This window comes from Lipotes vexillifer, unplaced genomic scaffold (assembly GCF_000442215.2).
Source record: "Lipotes vexillifer unplaced genomic scaffold, Lipotes_vexillifer_v1.1 scaffold666, whole genome shotgun sequence".
NCBI classification, from domain to species: domain Eukaryota; kingdom Metazoa; phylum Chordata; class Mammalia; order Artiodactyla; family Lipotidae; genus Lipotes; species Lipotes vexillifer.
The window spans coordinates 206,461-228,621 of record NW_006787408.1 but is presented as its reverse complement, the minus strand read 5'-3'; the positions used below and the strand labels follow the sequence as shown (position 1 = coordinate 228,621).

Here is a 22,161-nt window from a genome sequence, read left to right as displayed (position 1 = left end):
TGATTCCAGTAGTGAAAGGTGTCGTTCCAAGAGAGGACTTCAGGCGGTTCTAGAGACACTGTCTTTCTTCAGGGCACTGGATTCATGTGCTGGTGCTTCTACCCATAACCAGTTTAAAGACCCATGATATGCGATGTGAATGATTATTATGAGTCAGGTGAAATACAAGTAGGAGATAAGTGAGGGCCTGGTTAGTTTGAGCTCCAAGATGAAGGGTTTAGAAGGTCTTGTTGTGCAGAGACTCTTAGACGTTGGTGTCACCCTGGGGAGTGACAGAGGCAAAGCTGCTCGCTCTGGTTAGCAAGAGGGCGGACTCTCGCAACCAAGGGCGATGGCAGGGACCACATGGCCCTCCTTGCTGGCCTAGATGAAGCCTCCTTATCCTCTGACATTCAGGAACATGCTGAATCTCTGATCTGTGATGTAAATAAACCACAGGCCCATCTACTTTAGGCTAAATGATCCGGGAGCAGATTTTTTAAAACTGATCATTTTTGAGTAAGCCAAGGTTGGCTGGAAATTGAGAACCTTGTTAATTTAGAACCTTGCTCCTCAATGTGGCCCACAAAGCACAGTGTCAGTGTTACCTTGGGGCTTGTCTTAACCTGCAAAATCTCATGCCCAGCCCTGCTGAATTGGGTTCCACATTTTACATGATTCCCCAGGCGATATATATGCACTTTAAAATTTGCAAAGCACTGATTTTGAAGACCATATGATATTTGTAAAGCTGCCCATGAGAAAGAGTTCTGTACGATTTTAGAAAACAGGGCAGTTTTAAACTAGGTTCAGTATTGTCATGACTCTTTTTGACAAAAACACAATCATTTCTAGTGGTGGCAGCACAGCTGTTAGCAATGTAGCAAAAACTTTGATTCAATGATCAAAATCAAATACTTTGATTCAGTGATTCAATGTTGAATGCCTACTAGGTGCCAGGCACAGTGCCAGGTGCAGCTGCAGATTTAAAGGGGAGTAAACTGAAGGGGCTGCCCTCAAGCTTGCAGTTCTGAACTGAGACGGCCCTGAAAGCCGGAGTGTTTTCTGACTCTTAGCAGCACATCAGACTTGAACTCACTCAGTAGCAAAATCCGATCTGAACCAACGTGAGGTTCATTGTACTTTTCCCACAGCAACACTCCTGTTTAGTAGATACGTTACAGGTGGAGTCCCAGACCCCACTGCAGCAAGTATGGTCTACGCAGTGTGAAGTCTTTCCCAAATCTGTAAATTGCCGCATTCCAAAACACATCTGGCCCTAAAGTATTTCAGATGATGGATTGTGGACATAAATCTCCAGATGACTTTAATTCAAGAAAGTGTAAGATTAATATTATAAAGAAGCACAAACACTATGCTGAGGAATATGATAACAATGATGGCTGACGCACATTGAGCACTTGCTTTTATGTCAGGAACTAAAAGGTTTAAGTATATCAATTCATGTAATCCTTGGCACCATTCTATAAAGGTGGCATTATTAGTTATCCTTGTTTGAAGACGAGGAAGCTGAGGAACCGATGGGGAATGTCTCTTCCCCATCTCACATTCATTATCACAGTGAATTACAAAGGAGACCAAGGGTCCATTTGGCTGGATGGGGAGAGGGACTCTTGGAGGCTTTATAAAGGAGAACTTGAGAGATGAGCAACATTTGAATAGATGGAAAAGGAGCAAGGGCATTTCAGGGGAAGAAAGAGAAGGAGCATAGGTTCAGAAGCAAAAACACACAAGACCTTTCCAGAGAAAAAATTCAGTTGTGCTGTGGGGAAAGGAGGATTGGAAGGAATAATGGAAAATATGACTGACAGCCTTGGAGCCTGGTAGGTGAGGTGCTGAATGCCAGGCTAAGGGGCTGAAGTGGATTAGATACCGGTACATAGTAGAGGATTTTGATCCCCAGGGAGTGACCCATCTGTGTTGGACTCTGGGGGGTGAGGCTGGCATCACTTTGGTCTCAGACTGGAGAGTTAGGGCAGAGAGGCTGAACAGCCCAGTGAGGAGCCTTGGTAACAGTCTGGGAAAGGCAGAGGCTCTGGTGAAGAAAGCAGCAGTGGCAACAGAAAGGGGGTTTCACTTTGAGATGCTGGGAAAGTAGAATCGAATGGACTCAGAAATGGAATGGATTTGCTGGGGGGTAAAGAGAGTCATGGATGATGCCTGAGTTTTCAGCCTGGGAGAATGGGAAGGAACAGCATCCTTATCAAGTTTGCGAGGAAAGAGAATGGATTTGGTTTTGAATATGTTGCATCTGGGATGCTACAGGACACCCAACAGGAGATGTCAATCTGAGGTCAATCTGAGGCACAATAGATTGGTGTAGAAAGAAAAGGCAAGAGGAGTGAGAGAGGCCTGGGAATGGATTCTATAGGCGAGAATGTCATGTCAGGGAGGAAGCGGTCTGAGGGTGATATCTTAAGAGGCACCTTCAGAGGGTGGGAAGAGGGAAGCAATCCGGTGAGAGAGGCAGAGATGTGGTTAGAGTGGTGGAAGGAGAAGCAGGATCGGGCAGCGTCAGAGAAGGCAAGAGGGGAGGGAGTTTCACAAAGGTGTAGTGAACCCGTTCAGTACTGCAGAGATTCAAGGAGGTGAGGCATAGGTTTAGGAGGTCACTGGTGCTCTTCCATAAAAGAGGTTCAGTAGAGTGGTGGGGGTGCCAGTCAGGTTTACAAGGGAACAAGGAGTGAGATGGGAGAAGCAGGTGCCGTTTGAGAAGCTTGGTGGTACAGGAGAGGATGAAGAGGGGGCAGTTGCTTAAAAGGTTACCAGACTCAAGGAGTGGTTATTTTACAATACGGTAAGTAAGACCATTAGGGAAAACCATTAGATTGAGAGTAGATGAAACTACAGAAAAATTGGGTAATTCGCAGACCAAGTTTCCAGATTAGACCAAGGCAGAAACAGGAAAATCAGACTAAAAGTTCCAAGGATGCAAGTAGACAGGATAAAGCTTGGCAAAGATGGGGTAAGAGATAGAGACAGGGAGAAAGAGGAGATGCAAAGTAGGGAAGGTAAAGATAGAAATTCACAAAATGGGAGGTAAATCCATCTGCTGAGCACTGGGGAGAGAGTTCGAAATTCCCTGGGAAGAGGGCGTAGTTTAAAGCAGAAGCTTTTGTTAGCCATGATGGGACATGACATTGGAACCTAATAAGCAATGAGGAAGAACCAGGAGTCCAGGAATCAGCTGAGGCAAAGTGGCAAAGTGGATCCAATTAGCACAGCTTAATTGAGAGAGCAAGGCCCCCAGGTGGGGGATTGGTAAGGCAAAGACTAGCAGAAGGGATGAGGATCTGAGGCACTGAGGGCTTTGGGGAAATGGGAGACGGGAGGAGGCCATGATCAGAAAGGGCATTTTCAGAATGTGAAATCTTGGACGTGCAACAGTTTTGAGTAACAAGTAACATTTAAATCCAAGACGTAGTGAGTGATCAAGATTAGGTGGGTGGAGCCACTGGAATTGATCAGGTTACCTAATTAGGAGGCACTGGTGTTGATGGATTATCAAGGTTAAAAACCTTGAGGATAATGATGGTGGACAGGAGTGCAAAACTGACCCTGGTCTAAAAGCTACAAAATCATCAAAGGTGAGAGAATGTCTTAAAAGTCACAGAGGACTGCCTTGAGGCAGAGAATTAGTAGTAGAAGCCAACTTCCTGATGTGTATAGGAGGAAAGGCAGATGACCTTGAAGAGTGGTAGGGGGGGGTGAGTGTAAGACATGCCAACTCCTCTTACTTACTCTACAAATGGAAGAAAGAGCAGCCATGTCTAAGGGTTGTTGAGGACGTGCTATCACCAGGGAAATGTTATTTGGTGAAAGGAATGTAAGAGGTTAAGGGGCATGGATATAGAGTAGCTTGTTTACAAGAACATGAAGGTCAAATCAGTGGAAGGGGTTGGTAGAATAAAAGACAAGAATGGAATGGAACAGGCCTGGGGAGGGCTAATCCATTGGAGGATGAAAGCAGTGAAGGGTTTTCATGCTGGCAGTAACCCCATGTAACAAGGATGAGGTTCAGGGAAGGAGGGGCTGAGAAGCAGGTTGGGTGAGTCCTTAGCATTAGGGTAGTAGGCTAGCTAGGGTGGGAGCAGTGCCAGCCAGGCAGAATGTGGTTGCCTATGGAGAAGCCTGGACAGTTGAGCCCTACTTACTGCAGTTGGTTGTGACCATCCTCTGAGTATTAGTATTTTTCTGTGAGAGCTGAGGGGCTGTAAAAAGGAAAAGGTGGCTCCATTGACTTGGGGCCAACAGAAACAATTTGAGGCACTAAATGGCCTCAAATGTTGGCCCTGTTCCGAAAAAGCCTTTCAGAGGGGAGTTTGTCCTGTCCTGCAGACTCTCCCCACCCACTTAACCACCATGGATTTATCCACACAAGTCAAGGGTGGAATTTTTCTTAAATGATAACCCTTGGAGAGGAACTAAAGACCTTATGTTTTTCTAGGACTCTGGCCTTATACCCTGAGGCTGCAAGATTTGGATATTTCTCTGCTGCTATCTTGGCCCCCCACTTAATTGGTGAATTTCTAACTCTTGTGCTACTTGGTGTGGTCCAAAACCCAAATGTGGTCAACAGCGTGGTGGCCCTGCTCTGCATTGCTGGGGTGCTTGCGGGCTCTGGATTCCTGAGGTAAGATCTAATAATTCAAATGATTTAGATTGGTATGATGTGATGTTAATGATCACCTCATAATGATTATTATAAGGCATTACAGAGAAGTGCTGTGTGATACTGTGATACTCTATCACCTTACAGTCCAGAGTATTTATAGTGCTTCCTAGTCAGTATTGCTTAGACTTTGAATGGTTCATTATTTGTTAAATAAAACGTCTTCGGAATGAGCATCAGGAAATGATGATTGAAGCATGTTATCACATGTCATAAGCCATTATAACAAGAGGAGGAAAACCAAGCTGTCCTCCAGAAATACTCACAGCCTATTACAGGCTATTAAATAGCATGCATTTGGTTCATTTCTTCCCTGGCACTGTTGAGTTTCTATTCCAGCTCTCAATTCTCAGTTACTTTAAGAAAGTAAGAACAGTCAGATAAGAAAAGAGGCTACAGGATAAAAGATTGCTCAAGAAAGCATCAGGACTAGAAGGACACACACCAAATGTAAACAGTAGTTCTCTCTGGGTGATACTTATTTTAATTTTCTTCATATTTTCCTATATTTTGTGAATTTTCTATAATGGACAAGCATTACTTTATAACCAAGAAAAAATATATGTACACATACATACATATTGTATATTTTTTAAAAGTAGCAGGAAGGGCAGAAAATTTTAGAAGGGTGAAAGTGGTTTCAGGTGGGTGATGTGAGTGGCATCCAGTAAGTAAACTATGGGTCCCTGAGAAAATGTGAAGACAGCTCTGTTTCTTTGACTTAAAAATCAAAGAAAAGGTCCTGGAGACCTTCAAGATGGCAGAGGGGTAAGACATGGAGATCACCCTCTTCCCCACAAATACATCAGAAATACATCTACATGTGGAACAACTCCTAGAGAACACCTACTGAATGCTGGCAGGAGACCTCAGACTTCCCAAAAGGCAAGGAACTCTCCATGTACCTGGCCATGTGGCTGACAGGGTCTTGGTGCTCTGGCCAGGTGTCAGGCCTGTGCCTCTGAGGTGGGACAGCCGAGTTCAGGACACTGGCCCACCAGAGATCTTCCGGCTCCACGTAATGTCAAATGGTGAAAACTCTCCCAGAGATCTCCATCTCAGTGCTAAGACCCAGCTCCACTCAACGACCAGCAAGCTACAGTGTTGGATACCCTATGCCAAACAACTAGCAAGACAGGAATACAACCCCACCCATTAGCAGAGAGGCTGCCTAAAACCATGATAATGTCACAGACACCCCAAAACACACCACTGGACACGGTCCTGCCCACCAGAAAGACGATCCTCATCCACCAGAACACAGGCACCAGTCCCCTCCACCAGGAAGCCTACACAACCCACTGAACCAACCTTACCCACTGGGGGCAGACACCAAAAACAATGGGAACTACAAACCTGCAGCCTGCAGCCTGCAGCCTGCAGCCTGCGAAAAGGAGACCCCAAACACGGTAAGTTAAGCAAAATGAGAAGACAGAGAAACACACAGCAGATGAAGGAGCAAGGTTAAAACCCACCAGACCGAACAAATGAAGAGGAAATAGGCAGTCTACCTGAAAAAGAATTCAGAGTAATGATAGTAAAGATGATCCAAAGTCTTGGAAATAGAATGGAGAAAATACAAGAAACGTTTAACAAGGACCTAGAAGAACTAAAGAGCAAACAAACAATGGTGAACAACACAATAAATGAAATTAAAAATTCTCTAGAAGGAATCAATAGCAGAATAACTGAAGCAGAAGAATGGATAAGTGACCTGGAAGATAAAATAGTGGAAATAACTACCGCAGAGCAGAATAAAGAAAAAACAATGAAAAGAACTGAGGACAGTCTCAGGGACCTCTGGGACAACATTAAACACACCAACATTCGAATTATAGGGGTCCCAGAAGAAGAGAAAAAGAAAGGGTCTGAGAAAATATTTGAAGAGATTATAGTTGAAAACTTCCCTAATATAGGAAAGGAAATAGTCAAGTCCAGGAAGTGCAGAGTCCCATACAGGATAAATCCATGGAGAAGCACACCAAGACAAATATTAATCAAACTATCAAAAATTAAATACAAAGAAAAAATATTAAAAGCAGCAAGGGAGAAGCAACAAACAACATACAAGGGAATCCCCATAAGGTCAACAGCTGATCTTTCAGCAGAAACTCTGAAAGCCAGAAGGGAGTGGCAGGACATATATAAAGTGATGAAATGGAAAAACCTACAACCAAGAATACTCTACCCAGCAAGGATCTCACTCAGATTCAATGGAGAGATTAAAACCTTCACAGACAAGCAAAAGCTAAGAGAATTCAGCACCACCAAACCAGCTCTACAACAAATGCTAAAGGAACTTCTCTATGCAGGAAACACAAGAGAAGGAAAAGACTTACAATAACCCAAAACAATTAAGAAAATGGTAATAGGAACATACATATAAATAACTACCTTAAATGTAAATGGATTAAATGCTCCCACCAAAAGACACAGACTGGCTGAATGGATACAAAAACAAGACCCGTATATATGCTGTCTACAAGAGACGCACTTCAGACCTAGGGACACATACAGACTGAAAGTGAGGGGATGGAAAAAGATATTCCATACAAATGGAAATCAGAAGAAAGCTAGAGTAGCAATTCTCATATCAGACAAAATAGACTTTAAAATAAAGACTATTACAAGAGACAAGGACACTACATAATGATCAAGGGATCAATCCAAGAAGAAGATATAACAATTGTAAATATTTATGCACACAACATAGGAGCACCTCAGTAAATAAGGCAAATGCTAACAGCCATAAAAGGGGAAATCGGCAGTAACACATTCATAGTAGGGGACTTTAACACCCCACTTTCACCGATGGACAGATCATCCAAAATGAGAATAAAGAAACACAAGCTTTAAATGATACATTAAACAAGATGGACTTAATTGATATTTATAGGACATTCCATCCAAAAACAACAGAATACACTTTCTTCTCAAGTGCTCATGGAACATTCTCCAGGATACATCATATCTTGGGTCACAAATCAAGCCTTGGTAAATTTAAGAAATTTGAGATCGTATCAAGTATCTTTTCTGACCACAACGCTACGAGACTAGATATCAATTACAGGAAAAAAACTGTAAAAAATACAAACATATGGAGGCTAAACAATAGGCTACTAAATAGCCAAGAGATCACTGAAGAAATCAAAGAGGAAATCAAAAAATACCTAGAAACAATGACAATGAAAACACGACAACCCAAAACCTATGGGAATGCAGCAGAAGCAGTTCTAAGAGGGAAGTTGATAGCAATACGATCCTACCTCAAGAAACAAGAAACTCTCAAATAAACAACCTAACCTTACAACTAAAGCAATTAGAGAAAGAAGAACAAGAAAACCCCAAAGTTAGCAGAAGGAAAGAAATGATAAAGATCAGATCAGAAATAAATGAAAAAGAAATGAAGGAAATGATAGCAAAGATCAGTAAAACTAAAAGCTGGTTCTTTGAGAAGAGAAACAAAATTGATAAACCATTAGCCAGACTCATCAAGAAAAAAAGGGAGAAGACTGAAATCAACAGAATTAGAAATGAAAAAAGAGAAGCAACACCTAACACTGCAGAAATACAAAGGATCATGAGAGATTACTACAAGCAACTCTATGCCAATAGAATGGACAACCTGGAAGAAATGGACAAATCCTTAGAAAAGCACAACCTCCTGAGACTGAACCAGGAAGAAATAGAAAATATAAACAGACCAATCACAAGCACTGAAATAGAAACTGTGATTAAAAATCTTCCAACAAACAAAAGCCCAAGACCAGATGGCTTCACAGGCGAATTCTATCAAACATTTAGAGAAGAGCTAACACCTGTCCTTCTCAAACTCTTCCAAAATGTGGCAGAAGGAGAAACACTCCCAAACTCATTCTACAAGGCCACCATCACCCTGATACCAAAACCAGACAAAGATGTCACAAAGAAAGAAAACTACAGGCCAGTATCACATAGATGAACATAGATGCAAAAATCCTCAACAAAATACTAGCAAACAGAATCCAACAGCACATTAAAATGATCATACACCATGATCAAGTGGGGTTTATCCCAGGAATGCAAATATTCTTCAATATACGCAAATAAATCAATGTGATAAACCATAGTGACAAATTGAAGGAGAAAAACTGTCATCTCAATAGATGAAGAAAAAGCTTTTGACAAAATTCAACACCGATTTATGATAAAAACCCTCCAGAAAGTAGGCATAGAGGGAACTTACCTCAACATAATAAAGGCCATATTTGACAAACCCACAGCCAATATCATTCTCAATGGTGAAAAACTGAAACCATTTCCTCTAAGATCAGGAACAAGACAAGGTTGCCCACTCTCACCACTATTATTCAACATAGTTTTGGAAGTTTTAGGCACAGTAATCAGAGAAGAAAAAGAAATAAAAGGAATCCAAATCGGAAAAGAAGAAGTAAAGCTGTCACTGTTTGTAGATGACATGATACTATACATAGAGAATCCTAAAGAGGCTACCAGAAAACTACTAGAGCTAATCAATGAATTTGGTAAAGTAGCAGGATACAAAATTAATGCACAGAAATCTCTTGCATTCCTGTACACTAATGATGAAATATCTGAAAGAGAATTTAAGGAAACAGTCCCATTTACTGCTGCAACGAAAAGAATAAAATATCTAGGAATAAACCTACCTAAGGAGACAAAAGACCTGTATGCAGAAAATTATAAGACACTGATGAAAGAAATTAAAGATGATACAAACAGATGGAGAGATATACCATGTTCTTGGATTGGAAGAATCAACATTGTGAAAATGACTCTACTTCCCAAAGCAATCTATAGATTCAATGCAATCCCTATCAAACTACCACTGGCATTTTTCACAGAACTAGAACAAAAAATTTCACAATTTGTATGGAAACACAAAAGACCCCGAATAGCCAAAGCAATCTTGAGAACAAAAAATGGAGCTGGAGGAATCAGGCTGCCTGACTTCAGACTATACTACAAAGCTACAGTAATCAAGACAGTATGGTACTGGCACAAAAACAGAAAGATAGATCAATGGAATAGGATAGAAAGCCCAGAGATAGTGGGATCCTCCCGGACCGGGGCACGAACCCACGTCCCCTGCATTGGCAGGTGGACTCTCAACCACTGCGCCACCAGGGAAGCCCTCAGCAAGATCCTTTTTGACCCACCTCCTAGAGAATGGAAATAAAAACAAAAATAAACAAATGGGACCTAAAGAAACTTGAAAGCTTTTGCACAGCAAAGGAAACCATAAACAAGATGAAAAGACAGCCCTCAGAATGAGAGAAAATATTTGCAAATGAATCAACGGACAAAGGATTAATCTCCAAATTTTACAAGCAGCTCATGCAGCTCAATATCAAAACAAACAAACAAACAAATCCAAAAATGGGCAAAAGACCTAGACATTTCTCCAAAGAAGATATACAGATTGCCAACAAACACATGAAAGGATGCTCAACATCACTAATCATTAGAGAAATGCAAATCAAAACTACAATGAGGTATCACCTCACACCAGTCAGAATGGCCACCATCAAAAAATCTACCAACAATAAATGCTGGAGAGGATGTGGAGAAAAGGGAGCCCTCTTGCACTGTTGGTGGGAATATAAATTTATACAATCACTATGGAGACCAGTATGGAGGTTCCTTAAAAAACTAAAAATAGAATTACCATAGGACCCAGCAGTCCCACTACTGGGCATATACCCTGAGAAAACCATAATTCAAAAAGAGTCACGTACCACAATGTTCACTGCAGCTCTATTTACAATAGCCAGGACATGGAAGCAACCCTAAGTGTCCATCGACAGATGAATGGATAAAGATGTGGCACATATATACACTGGAATATTACTCAGCCATAAAAAGAAATGAAAATGAGTTATTTGTAGTGAGGTGGATGGACCTAGAGTCTTGTCATACAGAGTGAAGTAAGTCAGAAAGAGGAAAACAAATACCGTATGCTAACACATATATATGGAATCTAAAAAAAAAAAAAGTCCTGAAGAACCTAAGGGCAGGACAGGAATAAAGACGCATACATAGAGAATGGACTTGAGGACATGGGGAGGGGGAAGGGTAAGCTGGGACGAAGTGAGAGAGTGGCATGGACATATATAAACTACCAAATGTAAAACAGATAGCTAGTGGGAAGCAGCTGCATAGCCCAGGGAGATCAGCTTGGTCCTTTGTGACCACCTAGAGGAGTGGGATAGGGAGGGTGGGAGGGAGACGCAAGAGGGAGGAGATATGGCGTTATATGTACATGTATAGCTGATTCACTTTCTTATAAAGCAGAAACTAACCCACCATTGTAAAGCAATTACACTCCAATAAAGATGTTTAAAAAAAAATCAAAGAAAAAAGCTATTGAGCAGCTATTGTATGTAATCATATCTGTTTAATTAACTCTCAGAGCAATCCACGTTCAGGTAAGAAAACTAAGCTCAGACTTGACTTTGTTCTGATCACACGGCTGTGAAGACTCTCCGGGGAGGCATGTGGCTCCCTGGAGACAGCACCGACCCTGGAGTCAGCATCTTCCTCCTACCACTTAGTTGCCAAGTGACCATTGGCAAGTTACTTTTCTACCTAAATTAGTTTCCTCATTTATAAAATGGAGATAATGAGCTCAGCCCCACCTGCCTCAAGGGATCATGAGACTGGAATGAGATCAGCAATGTGGAAACACTTCATGAACTGTAGTGAGTTATTATAAAGCCAAGTGAGTTCGGTTTTGAACAGTCAGGGAGGATATTTTTTTATAGTGACACCATTACATTGTATTTGTCTATGTTGCTTAATTGGCTTGTTAGCATCTATGAAAAATGCCCAGATAAGATCACCCCAATGGCATGGGATCAAGCCAGCAAATTACAGACCCAATCTTCAGCAGCATCTCCTCTTTCATATTTGAAACATTATGTGCTCCAATCAGTCTGGCACTATTTCACGTATTTGGTTTATAGGAAAGGGGATTGATTATTCTTGAGACGGGGGGCAGTGGCCAACATTATCAAAATGCTGTTGGGTTCTTTGCAAGATCTCAACATCCCAAGGCTTCACCTGGGTTCCGCTCCATCACTGGGGTGAAACTGCGCTCCTGAAGGCCCCACATCAACCTCCTAGTCATTGAGTTTATGTATTTTCCCTCAAGTCATCATCTTTCCTGACTGAGTGCCTGCAACATATGCACTTTCGGCTGTCTCTTCCTTTAAACACAAGTGGAAATAGCTTTGTTGTTCTCTCTGCTTACAAAATAATGCAAGTTCTTAGGGGGAGAAATGCACACAATACAGAAATGTATAAGGAAGTTAAGTAAAAGTTACCTCAAGTATCACAACCCAGAGTTAAATTTTGTTGTGTATTTTGCTAGACTTTTATATCATCTTTAATTAAAATGAGCTCATACTATTGTGAAGGAGTAAGGTATGCATGCTTTTCCCCCCTTTTAACAATATAATGTAGATGGTCCCACATCTGTGGTTCCTCCCTCTCGGGTGAACTGCAAGGATTGCTGTGACACAGACTAGCTCTCCTCCTGTGTCCTCCACTGATCCATTTGTCCCCCTCTCTGCCGCCTGCACGAAGCCTGTCGTTCCCTTGGCAGGGCGAGCTCTCTCTGAAAGCCCCCTTTGTTGGGTCTCACAGCCCATCACATGCTGCTCAGTTGCAGTCAGCCTCTTGAGGGCAGCAGCTGTGTCTCATTCATCATTATAGCTCTTCTCAGTGGCTGGCCCAAGGCCTTTAACCAATTAGGTTTGCCAGAAATATTTGGATTGAGTGAATAAATGAATGACTACTCTCTCTTCTTGGACTGCCTACACACTGGATCAGTCACCATAGCACGTTGGTTTTCTTCTCTGATGTCAAATCACAGATGCACATGGAGCTTTTGAGTTTGCCTTGTGTGGTATGGTACAAGACGAAGGCACATGGTTCCCACCTCACACTCTAGCCATCTGGGCAGCCATCTTCTCGTGGCCGTCATCCTCTTACAAGCCTTTGTCATCTCATCCTTGAACTTCTGCTGTAGCCTGCTCTCTTTTTTGCTGTTCCTACTCTACTCTTATTCTGGTCCATCCTACTTGCTGGTGCCACTTTAATTTTCTTAAAACATTGATTGCAATGTGACTTTTATCATGGTCCTTCAATGTCAACTGCCTGCAAGGCCCTGAAGTAGCCAGTTCATGGCTACCATTCCAAACTCACCTCCTACCGCTCCCACTTCGGATCCTCTGCCTTTCTAGTCCATCCAGTCCCACATGCCTGTGCTCATACCATTCTGCCTTTCTAGAGTGTCCTTCCTCTGCCCCTACATCCTCCCCAGACTCCGATCTGTCCTTTCCAGTTAGCAGCCTCTCAAAGTGGCTAATTCAATTTTGTGCCTCAGAAAATTGCCAATAACTGAAAGTCATGGAGTTTGGGGATCACTTGGTGAAACCATAACTACTAAATACAAGAACGTCACAGACATGTAGTACTGGTTTTCTGTACTTTCTAAGCACAAATTGTTCACCACTGTGTATTTTTATAGCCTTGAGAATGTACAGATTATGTCTCCCAACTACATTATGAGTCTTTAGGGGTAGGATACTTCTTTCGAATTCCGTAAGCACCCAGGACTAGTGCCTCGCAAATAGAAAGAATGTAATACATATTTGTTGGTTGGTAAAAGCTACTGAGTGGACTAAGAAGGCCACAGGGTCAGCATGCAGTTTCTCCTGAAACAGGTTTCACAACGAATGTCTGCTTTTCTCACCATCCTTTTCCCCTTGTATTATAGTTTAGTTCTCACTTCATACATGAGCACCTCAAATCTGTTTAATCACAAACATCCTCCTCTAATGTGGTGTGTTGTTCTATGTTTATATCAGTGGTGCTTACCAATAAAATTAGACACCAGTCCATCATTAGGGGTGTGTTAAATTAAGGTTCCTACTATAATGGATCACCAAGTTGTGATTAAAAATGATGGTGTGTTATGCTTACTGACTTGAAAGGATGTCTGGGGCATACGTTTGTTTGAAAAAGCAGGTTAGGAAAGAGGATGAGGAGTTTAATTCCATTTATGTAAAATGTTATAAATACACATTACATATATCACCAAAATGTTAACAATAGTTATTTCTGGGCAGTGGTATTTCTTTATACTTCTCAGTGTAGTCTGAAGTTTTTCTAGTGAAGATATTTTTATAATGAGAGATGAAAAACTATGTATATTCCTGTTGGGAAACATAAGGGTTGCCTTTCTTTTCATGTGGTAGGACTGCCACCAAAGCCTATTGAAGTTCATCTTTCTTTCTTTTTGCTTTTTCTTAAGAAACACAGAAGAAATGCCCCTTCCTTTTAAAATCTTCAGTTATTTTACATTCCAAAAATATTGCTCTGAGATTCTTGTAGTCAATGAGTTCTATGGACAGAATTTCACTTGTGGTAAGTATTCAATTTTGGAATTTATTTTTACATATTAGTTTGAAAAAAACAATTCCTTGAGGGAAATGTATTTTTTAAGTAAATGCTATATTGTAAAAGGGATTTAAAACTTTGTTTTGAAGAGTCTAACATTTTCTCTGATTTTTAAAATAATAAGCAGTAGTCAAGCTAGTCACTTGTCAAAGGTCAGTAGCTTAAGGGCACTCCCATGTTTTTAGAAAATGATAGACTTAATGCATACTGAGGTAAACACTAGTATATTCTGGATGGATCAGTTCCTGTACCTACTGAACAGGGTGAAGCAGGCTGCAGTGGCTTCCTCTTCCCCCAAATGTACAGAGTATGTAGCTGAGTGAAGCCATTTTTGGCAAAAATCTGTTCCCTAATCCCACAAGAGGGCAGTGGGAGCACAGCAAGGCCCTCCTGGCCATTGGCAATCCCAGGCCACTCTGTGAAGACACCTAAAGAACAGGGCAGAATTTAGTAGTTGTTTTATCTATCTTTAGGTGATAACATTAGTAACCTCGGGATATTCAGTGCTAAGTGATCATAATTTTTATCAGTACTATGGTACTGAATATACACCCAAAATGGAAACAAACCCATTTCCATCTTCAAGGCCCCCAACACTCACTATTGCTTCATCTAGTAATGAGTTCTGGGCTCTCTAAAATTTCCTGTATCTTCATGAAGAAGAGCACTTAGCAGAAGGCTGAGCACTTAGTGGGCATCTGATAAATACGTGTCGATTAAATTACCTTGCAAGTACCATATTTGACATTGTCAATCTTTTCCCTGGCAGGCAACTCAAATGGTTCTATGTCAACTAATCCAATGTGTGCCTTCGGTCAAGGAATTCAGTTCATTGAGAGAACCTGCCCAGGTGCAACATCGAGATTCACAGCCAACTTTCTGATTTTGTATTCATTTATCCCAGTTCTTGTCATCCTAGGAATAATTGGTTTTAAAATCAGGGATTATCTCATTAGCAGATAGTAAAGAACATTGCTGCGAAATGGAACTTAAGCTCCTAGATGTACGTGACTGCTTTGAATTTCTGAAATAAGAATGTCACGTGATTCTTAGTAGTACCTCGTAAGACTTTTAACCATTAAGACTCCCTGTGCCCCTTGGATCCATGCAGGCCTTGAATGCTATTCCAGGAGAGACATGTGGTATTTGGAAATTGTGACTGAGCTGGTCCCAAGATGTTCATAATAATTCATAAAGTTATGGGAGACTAATGTGACTATTTGTTTTCTTTGTTCTAGACACAGAAAAATAGGTCAGTTAAAGCTTATGCTTACATTTGATAAAGGCTTTGGTAAAAAAGAAAACATTTGAATGATTGTAAGTAACAGAAAAAGTTGTGGTTTGATTGAAGCAAAGCATCACTCAGAATTGGGTAAGAATGCTTTCATTTTCATTTAAGAACCCTATTTACGTGCACATGTCTACATAAGTTAACTGATCACATGGAGAGGATGTTGGACAGATGTTGGATAAAGACCCCTGACACAGAGCATCCACTCATTTTACTGATGGTTAAAATGACATTTGACATTTTTAAGGTTGGAGAGCAGCTGTTGTTTAAAGTCCACATAGAAATGATGCTCAATTGACACAACATTTACACTAAGAACAGAACCACACACTAGGAATTCATGTTCTTGAATTGTAAAGAGAAAGAATGCTGATAAATATATATTTTTAGGGATTAAATGATGTATATAGAGTATTAAAAGTGGGTTCTGGACTAAATGATCTTTCTGATCTTCAAGTAATTCATGTACAAGTCTGAAGTGAAACTGTCTTCATGTTACCATGGTAACTTTGAGTGAGAATATCTTAGATAATACATGAACTTGTTCAGTTACTGTGACCTAACTTGTAATGAATGATAAATTATAGTATTTGAAAGATCTCACATTATAGTGGGAAAGATCATTTCATTAAGGAAACCACAGTAAAATCCTATTTCTTAGAACAGTATTTAAGGATCTGCAGACATTGGTAAAGTACCAGAATAGTACTGTCAATTTTTATAAAAGGTCTTTGACATTGATGATTATGGTATAATAGTTACATAATGTCTTACAGTTTATATATGTCACATCAGTTATAGACAATTCTGGAGATGATAATCTATTAAAGTAGTTCAAAGAGAGTCCCACAGGAACCTCTTTTGAAATCACTGATTTCAACTTACTAAAGATACGGGTGTACAATGTAAGTGGAAACACTTTCTACTATTCATATGCAGATGAATTTCATTCTAGCTCAGAAACATTTGGAAAATTGACATAGCACGTGACTTCAAGCTATTAAATGTTAGTGATACCATCTTAGAAAAACACAATGACTTTCAACATGTGACAGTTTGTCTCAGTCAAAAATGGACAGTGGGGCTTCCCTGGTGGCGCAGGGGTTGAGAGTCCGCCTGCCGATGCAGGGGACACGGGTTCGTGCCCCGGTCCAGGAAGATCCCACATGCCGCGGAGCGGCTGGGCCCGTGAGCCATGGCCACTGAGCCTGTGCGTCCGGAGCCCGTGCTCTGCAACAGGAGAGGCCACAACAGTGAGAGGCCCCCGTACCGCAAAAAAAAAAAAAAAAAAAAAAAAAAAAAAAAGGACAGTGATGTATAAGAAAATCAGAATATATAATAAAAATTCCTATTCCCACCAAGTCAGTGATACTTCTGAGATCAAAACATTCCCTGTTGATTTAAAGGGAGATCCTTCTCCACAGCACTCAAGCAGGGTGCCTGTCTGCTCCTAAGACTGCAGTTCCTTGTAGACATGGTGAAATTGTTTTCCAGAGTGTTGGAACCACATGCATTGTAACTAGTTTAGGAAGTCGTATTTCACAATAACCAGGTAGTTTGCTATCCACTTGGATACCACTCATCAATCTTGGTGTTCTTGAGGTTAGTAAGTGTGCTTATTTGAAGCTGGGTGCATATGGCATATTAGAGTCAACATATTTTGTAGTGGAAATGGAAGAACAGAGAATAAATTACTTTCCTGTTTAATGACAGCAATTATGCTTACTCCAGCTGAACTTGGCTAGCAGATACACAAGTCTCCAGGAGTCTGAAGGCTTCTTAAAGGCTATTCCACCTTGGAAATGATCTTAGTTATTACTAACTTATGCAGTCTTGGCCTGCTTGTTGATAGACTATTTCCTTAAATTTGCCTGTTCTTCAAAAAGTTATACTCAAAGTAAGTATGTCAGAATCACCAGAGGTGCTGAGGAAAAATGCAGATTACTGAGCCCCATTCCAGACCCACTGATTCAGGATCTCTGGGTGTGGGGACTCAGGAATGTGCATTTTCTTTTTTTTCTTTTTTTAAAAATTGAAATATAGTTGATTTACAGTGTTAACTTCTGCTGTACAGCAAAGTGATTCAGTTACACACATATATACATTCTTTTTTATATTCTTTTCCATTATGGTTTATCACAGATACTGAATATAGTTCTCTGCGGTATACAGTAGAACCTTGTTGTTTATCCATTCTGTATATAAGAGCTTACATCTGCTAACCCCAACTTCCCACTCCATCCCTCACCAACCCCTACCCCTTGGCAACCACCAGTGCCCTCTGTCTGTGATTCTCTATTTCATAGATAGGTCATTTGTGTCATATTTTATTGTTTTTTTAAATTTATTTTTTACTGAAGTATAGTTGAATTACAATGTTGTGTTAATTCCTGCTCTACAGCAAAGTGACTCAGTTATACATACATATATACATTCTTTTTCATATTCTTTTGCATTATGGTTTATCACAGGATATTGAATATAGTTCCCTGTGCTATACAGCAGGACCTTGTTCTTTATCCATTTTGTATATACCAGTTTTCATCTGCTAATCCCAAACTTCCAATCCAACCCTCTCCCAGCCCCTCCTCCTATGTCCCTGATTCTGTTTCTGTTTCATAGATAGGTTCATTTGTGTCATATTTTAGATTCTACATGTATATGATATCATATGATATTTGTCTTTCTCTTTCTGACTTACTTCACTTAGTATGATAATCTCTGCAAATGGCATTATTTCATTCTTTTTTATGGCTGAGTAGTATTCCATTGTATATATGTACCACATCTTTATCAATTCTTCTGTTGATGGACATTTAGGTTGTTTCCATGTCTTGGCTATTGTGAACAGTGCTGCTATGAACATATGGGTGCATGTATCTTTTTGAATTATAGTTTTGTCTGGATATATGCCCAGGAGTGGGATTGCTGGATCATATGGTAATTCTATTTTCAGTTTTCTGAGGAACCTCCATACTGTTTTCCACAGTGGCTGCACCAACTTACATTCCCACCAACAGTGTAGGAGGGTTCTCTTTTTTCCACCCCCTCTCCAGCATTTGTTATTTGTAGACTTTTAAATGATGGCCAGTCTGACCAGTGTGAGGTGGTATTTCATTGTAGTTTTGATTTGCATATCTTTAAAAATTAGCAATGTTGAGCATCTTTTCATGTGCCTATTGGTCATCTGTATTTCTTCTTTGGAGAAATGTCTAGGTCTTCTGCCCATTTTTCAATTGGGTTGTTTGGGTTTTTTTGTTGTTCAGTTCTATGAGTTGTTTGTATATTTTGGAAATTTAGCCCTTGTTGGTCGTGTTGTTTGCAAATTTTTCTCCCATTCTGTAGGTTGTCTTTTTGTTTTGTTTATGGTTTCCTTTGCTGTGCAAAAGCTTGTAAGTTTGATTAGGTCCCATTTTTTAATTTTTGTTTTTACTGCCTTGGGAGACTGACCTAAGAAAACATTGGTATAATTTATATCAGAGAATGTTTTGCCTATGATCTCTTCTAGAGTTTTATGGCATCATGTCTTATGTTTAAGTCTTTAAGTCATTTTGAGTTTATTTTTGTGTATGGTGAGAGGGTGTGTTCTAACTTCATTGATTTACATGTGGCTGTCCAACTTTACCAGCACCACTTGCTGAAGAGACTGTCTTTTTCCCATTGTGTATTCTTGCCTCCTTTGTTAAAGATTAATTGACCATAGGTGTGTGGGTTTGTTTCTGGGCTCTCTATTCTGTTCCATTGATCCATATGTCTGTTTCTGTGCCAGTACCATGCTGTTTCAATTACTGTAGCTTTGTAGTATTGTCTGAAGGCTGGGAGGGTTATGTTTCCTGCTTTGTCCTTTTCATTAGGATTACTCTGGCAATTCTGGGTCTTTTATGGTTCCGTATGAATTTTAGGATTATTCTAGTTCTGTGAAAAATGTCATGGGTAATTTGATAGGGATTACATTAAATCTGTAGATTGCTTTGGGTAGTATGGCCATTTTAACAATATTAATTATTTCAATCCAAGAGCATGGGATACCTTTCCATTTCTTTGAATCATCTTCAGGCTTCTTCATTAACGTTTTATAGTTCTCAGCATATAAGTCTTTTACCTCCTTGGTCAGGTTTATTCCTAAGCATTTTATTTTGGGGGGTGCAATTTTAAAAGCTACTTTTTTTTTTTTACATTCCCTTTCTGATATTTCATTGTTGGTGTAAAGAAATGCAACCGATTTATGTATGTCAATCTTGTATCCTTCTACTTGCTGAATTTATCAGTTCTAGTAGTTTTTGTGTGGAGTCTTTAGGGTTTTCTATATACAGCATTCATATCATCTGCATAACATGACAATTTTACCTTTTCCCTTCCAATTTGGATATCTTTATTTCTTTTTCTTGTCTGATTGCCGTGGCTAGGACTTCCAGTACTATGTTGAATAGAAGAGGTGAGAGTGGGCATCCTTGTCTTGTTCCAGATTTAGTGGGAATCATCTGCATAACATGACAATTTTACCTTTTCCCTTCCAATTTGGATATCTTTATTTCTTTTTCTTGTCTGATTGCCGTGGCTAGGACTTCCAGTACTATGTTGAATAGAAGAGGTGAGAGTGGGCATCCTTGTCTTGTTCCAGATTTTAGTGGGAAGGCTTTCAGCTTTTCACCATTGAGTATTATACTGGCTGTGTGTTTATCATAAATAGTTTTTATTATGTTGAGATTATGTTCCCTCTGTACCCACTTTGGTAAGAGTTTTTATCGTGAATGGATGTTGAATTTTGTCAAATGTTTTTTCTGTGTCTATTGAGATAATCATGTAGTTTTTGTCTTTTCTTTCATTTATGTTATGTATCACATTGATTGATTTGCATATGTTGAGCCATCCTTGTGAATTTGGGATGAATCTCACTTGGTCATGGTATATGATCTTTTTTAATGCGTTGTAGGATTCGGTTTGCTAATATTTGTTGAGATTTTTTGCATCTATATTGTCCTTAATTTTCTCTTTTGGTGGTGTCTTTGTCTGATTTTGGTATCAGGGTGATGGTGGCTTCATAGAATGTACTTTGGAGTGTTCCTCTTCAATTTTTTGGAAGAGTTTGAGAAGGATCGGTACAAGTTCTTATTTGTATGTTTGGTAGAATTGGCCTGTGAAGCCATTTGGTCCTGGACTTCCGTTTGTAGGGAGTTTTTATTTTTATTTATTTTTAAAATTATATTTAGTTATTTATTTGGCTGCGTTGGGTCTTAGTTGTGGCATGCGGGATCTTTCTTTGCAGCCCTTGGGTTCTTTGTTGCCGTACGCGGGCTTCTCTAGTTGTGGCGCACGGGCGCTAGAGTGCATGGGCTGTCATTGTGGCATGCGGGGCTTTCTAGTTGTGCACGGGCTCCAGAGCACACAGGCTCAGTAGTTGTAGCATGTGGGCTCTCTAGGTGTGGCTTGTGGGCTCTAGAGTGCACAAGCTTAGTTGCCCCACGGCATGTGGGATCGTAGTTCCCCGACCAGGGATCGAACCCGCATCCCCTGCATTGGAAGGTGGATTCTTGACCACTGGACCACCAAGGAAGTCCCTGTAGGGAGTTTTAAAATTACAAATTCTATTTCACTTCTCGTGATCAGTGGTTCACATTATCTATTTCTTCTTGATTTAATTTTGGTGGGCTGTATGTTTCTAGAAACTTGTCCATTTCTTCTAGGTTGTTGAATTTGTTGGCATATAATTGTTCATAGTATTACCTCATGGTTTTTTGTATTTTTGCCGTTATCAGTTGTTATGTATCCTTTTTCATATCTTGTTTATTTGGGTTCTTTCTCTTTTCTTCTTGGTTGAGCCTGGCCAGAAGTTTGTCAATCTTGTTTATCCTTTCAAAGAACCAGCTCTTGGTTTTATTGATTTTTTTTCTATTTTTTTAATCTCTTTTATTTATTTCCTCTCTGATCTTTATTATTTCTTTCCTTCTGCTGACTTTAGGTTTTGTTTGTTCTCCTTTTTCTGATTTTTTTAAGTGGTAGGTTAGGTTGAGACTTTTCTTGTTTTTTTTGAGGAAGGCCTGTATTGCTCTGAACTTCCCTCTAAGAATTGCTTTTGCTGCATCCCATAGATTTTGTATGCTCTGGCTGCCACAAACCAGCTGCTGCATTCTCCTCTGAGTCTCTGAAGCTCCCCTTCTGTCCCAGCAGATCTCCCAAGTGAAGGGGCTTTCCCGGGTGCAGGAACCTTTCCTCTTTCATAGCTCCCTCCCAGGGGTGCAGGTCCCATCTCGATTCCTTTCTCATTTTATTTTTTCCTACCTGGAGGTTACCTGGAGATTTTCTTGCCCTTTCAGCAGTCTGAGGTCTTCTGCCAGTGTTCAGGAGATATTCTGTGAGAATCGTTCCACATGTAGATGCATTTTTGATGTATCTGTGGGAGAAGCTGAGCTTCACTTCCTACTACTCCACCATCTTGATTGCTGCTCAGAAATGTGCATTTAAAAAAAGTACTTCAGATGCTTGTGCCTCACCATTAATTAGAGTAAAATGATGACACCTGTGAAAGTGACCCCCCCCAAATTCTACTTTTCTTACCAGACACAGCTGAGAACTCCTTAGAGAAGGAATGTGTCTAATAGAAATGCTTAACCTTGTACTCACAACTGTTACTAAATGCTCTTGCTTTCATATTCCTGAAAACATAAGCAGAAACTTACTTACAGACGCTGAACCAAGTATACAGTAAACATGTTAA

General features: G+C 40.2%; 1 protein-coding gene across 1 annotated transcript in view; it reads left to right on the top strand.

The window, feature by feature from the left end:
- The window catches only part of ABCG5 (ATP binding cassette subfamily G member 5), a 34,189-nt gene extending 19,066 nt beyond the window's left edge, over positions 1 to 15,123 (top strand). Inside the window, exons 11-13 of the mRNA XM_007459951.1 lie at positions 4,448 to 4,633; positions 14,010 to 14,122; positions 14,925 to 15,123. Coding sequence (XP_007460013.1) covers positions 4,448 to 4,633; positions 14,010 to 14,122; positions 14,925 to 15,118 — 493 coding nt within the window. The 3' untranslated portion in view covers positions 15,119 to 15,123. The remainder of the gene's footprint in view (positions 1 to 4,447; positions 4,634 to 14,009; positions 14,123 to 14,924) is intronic.
- Positions 15,124 to 22,161: the final 7,038 nt, after the last annotated feature.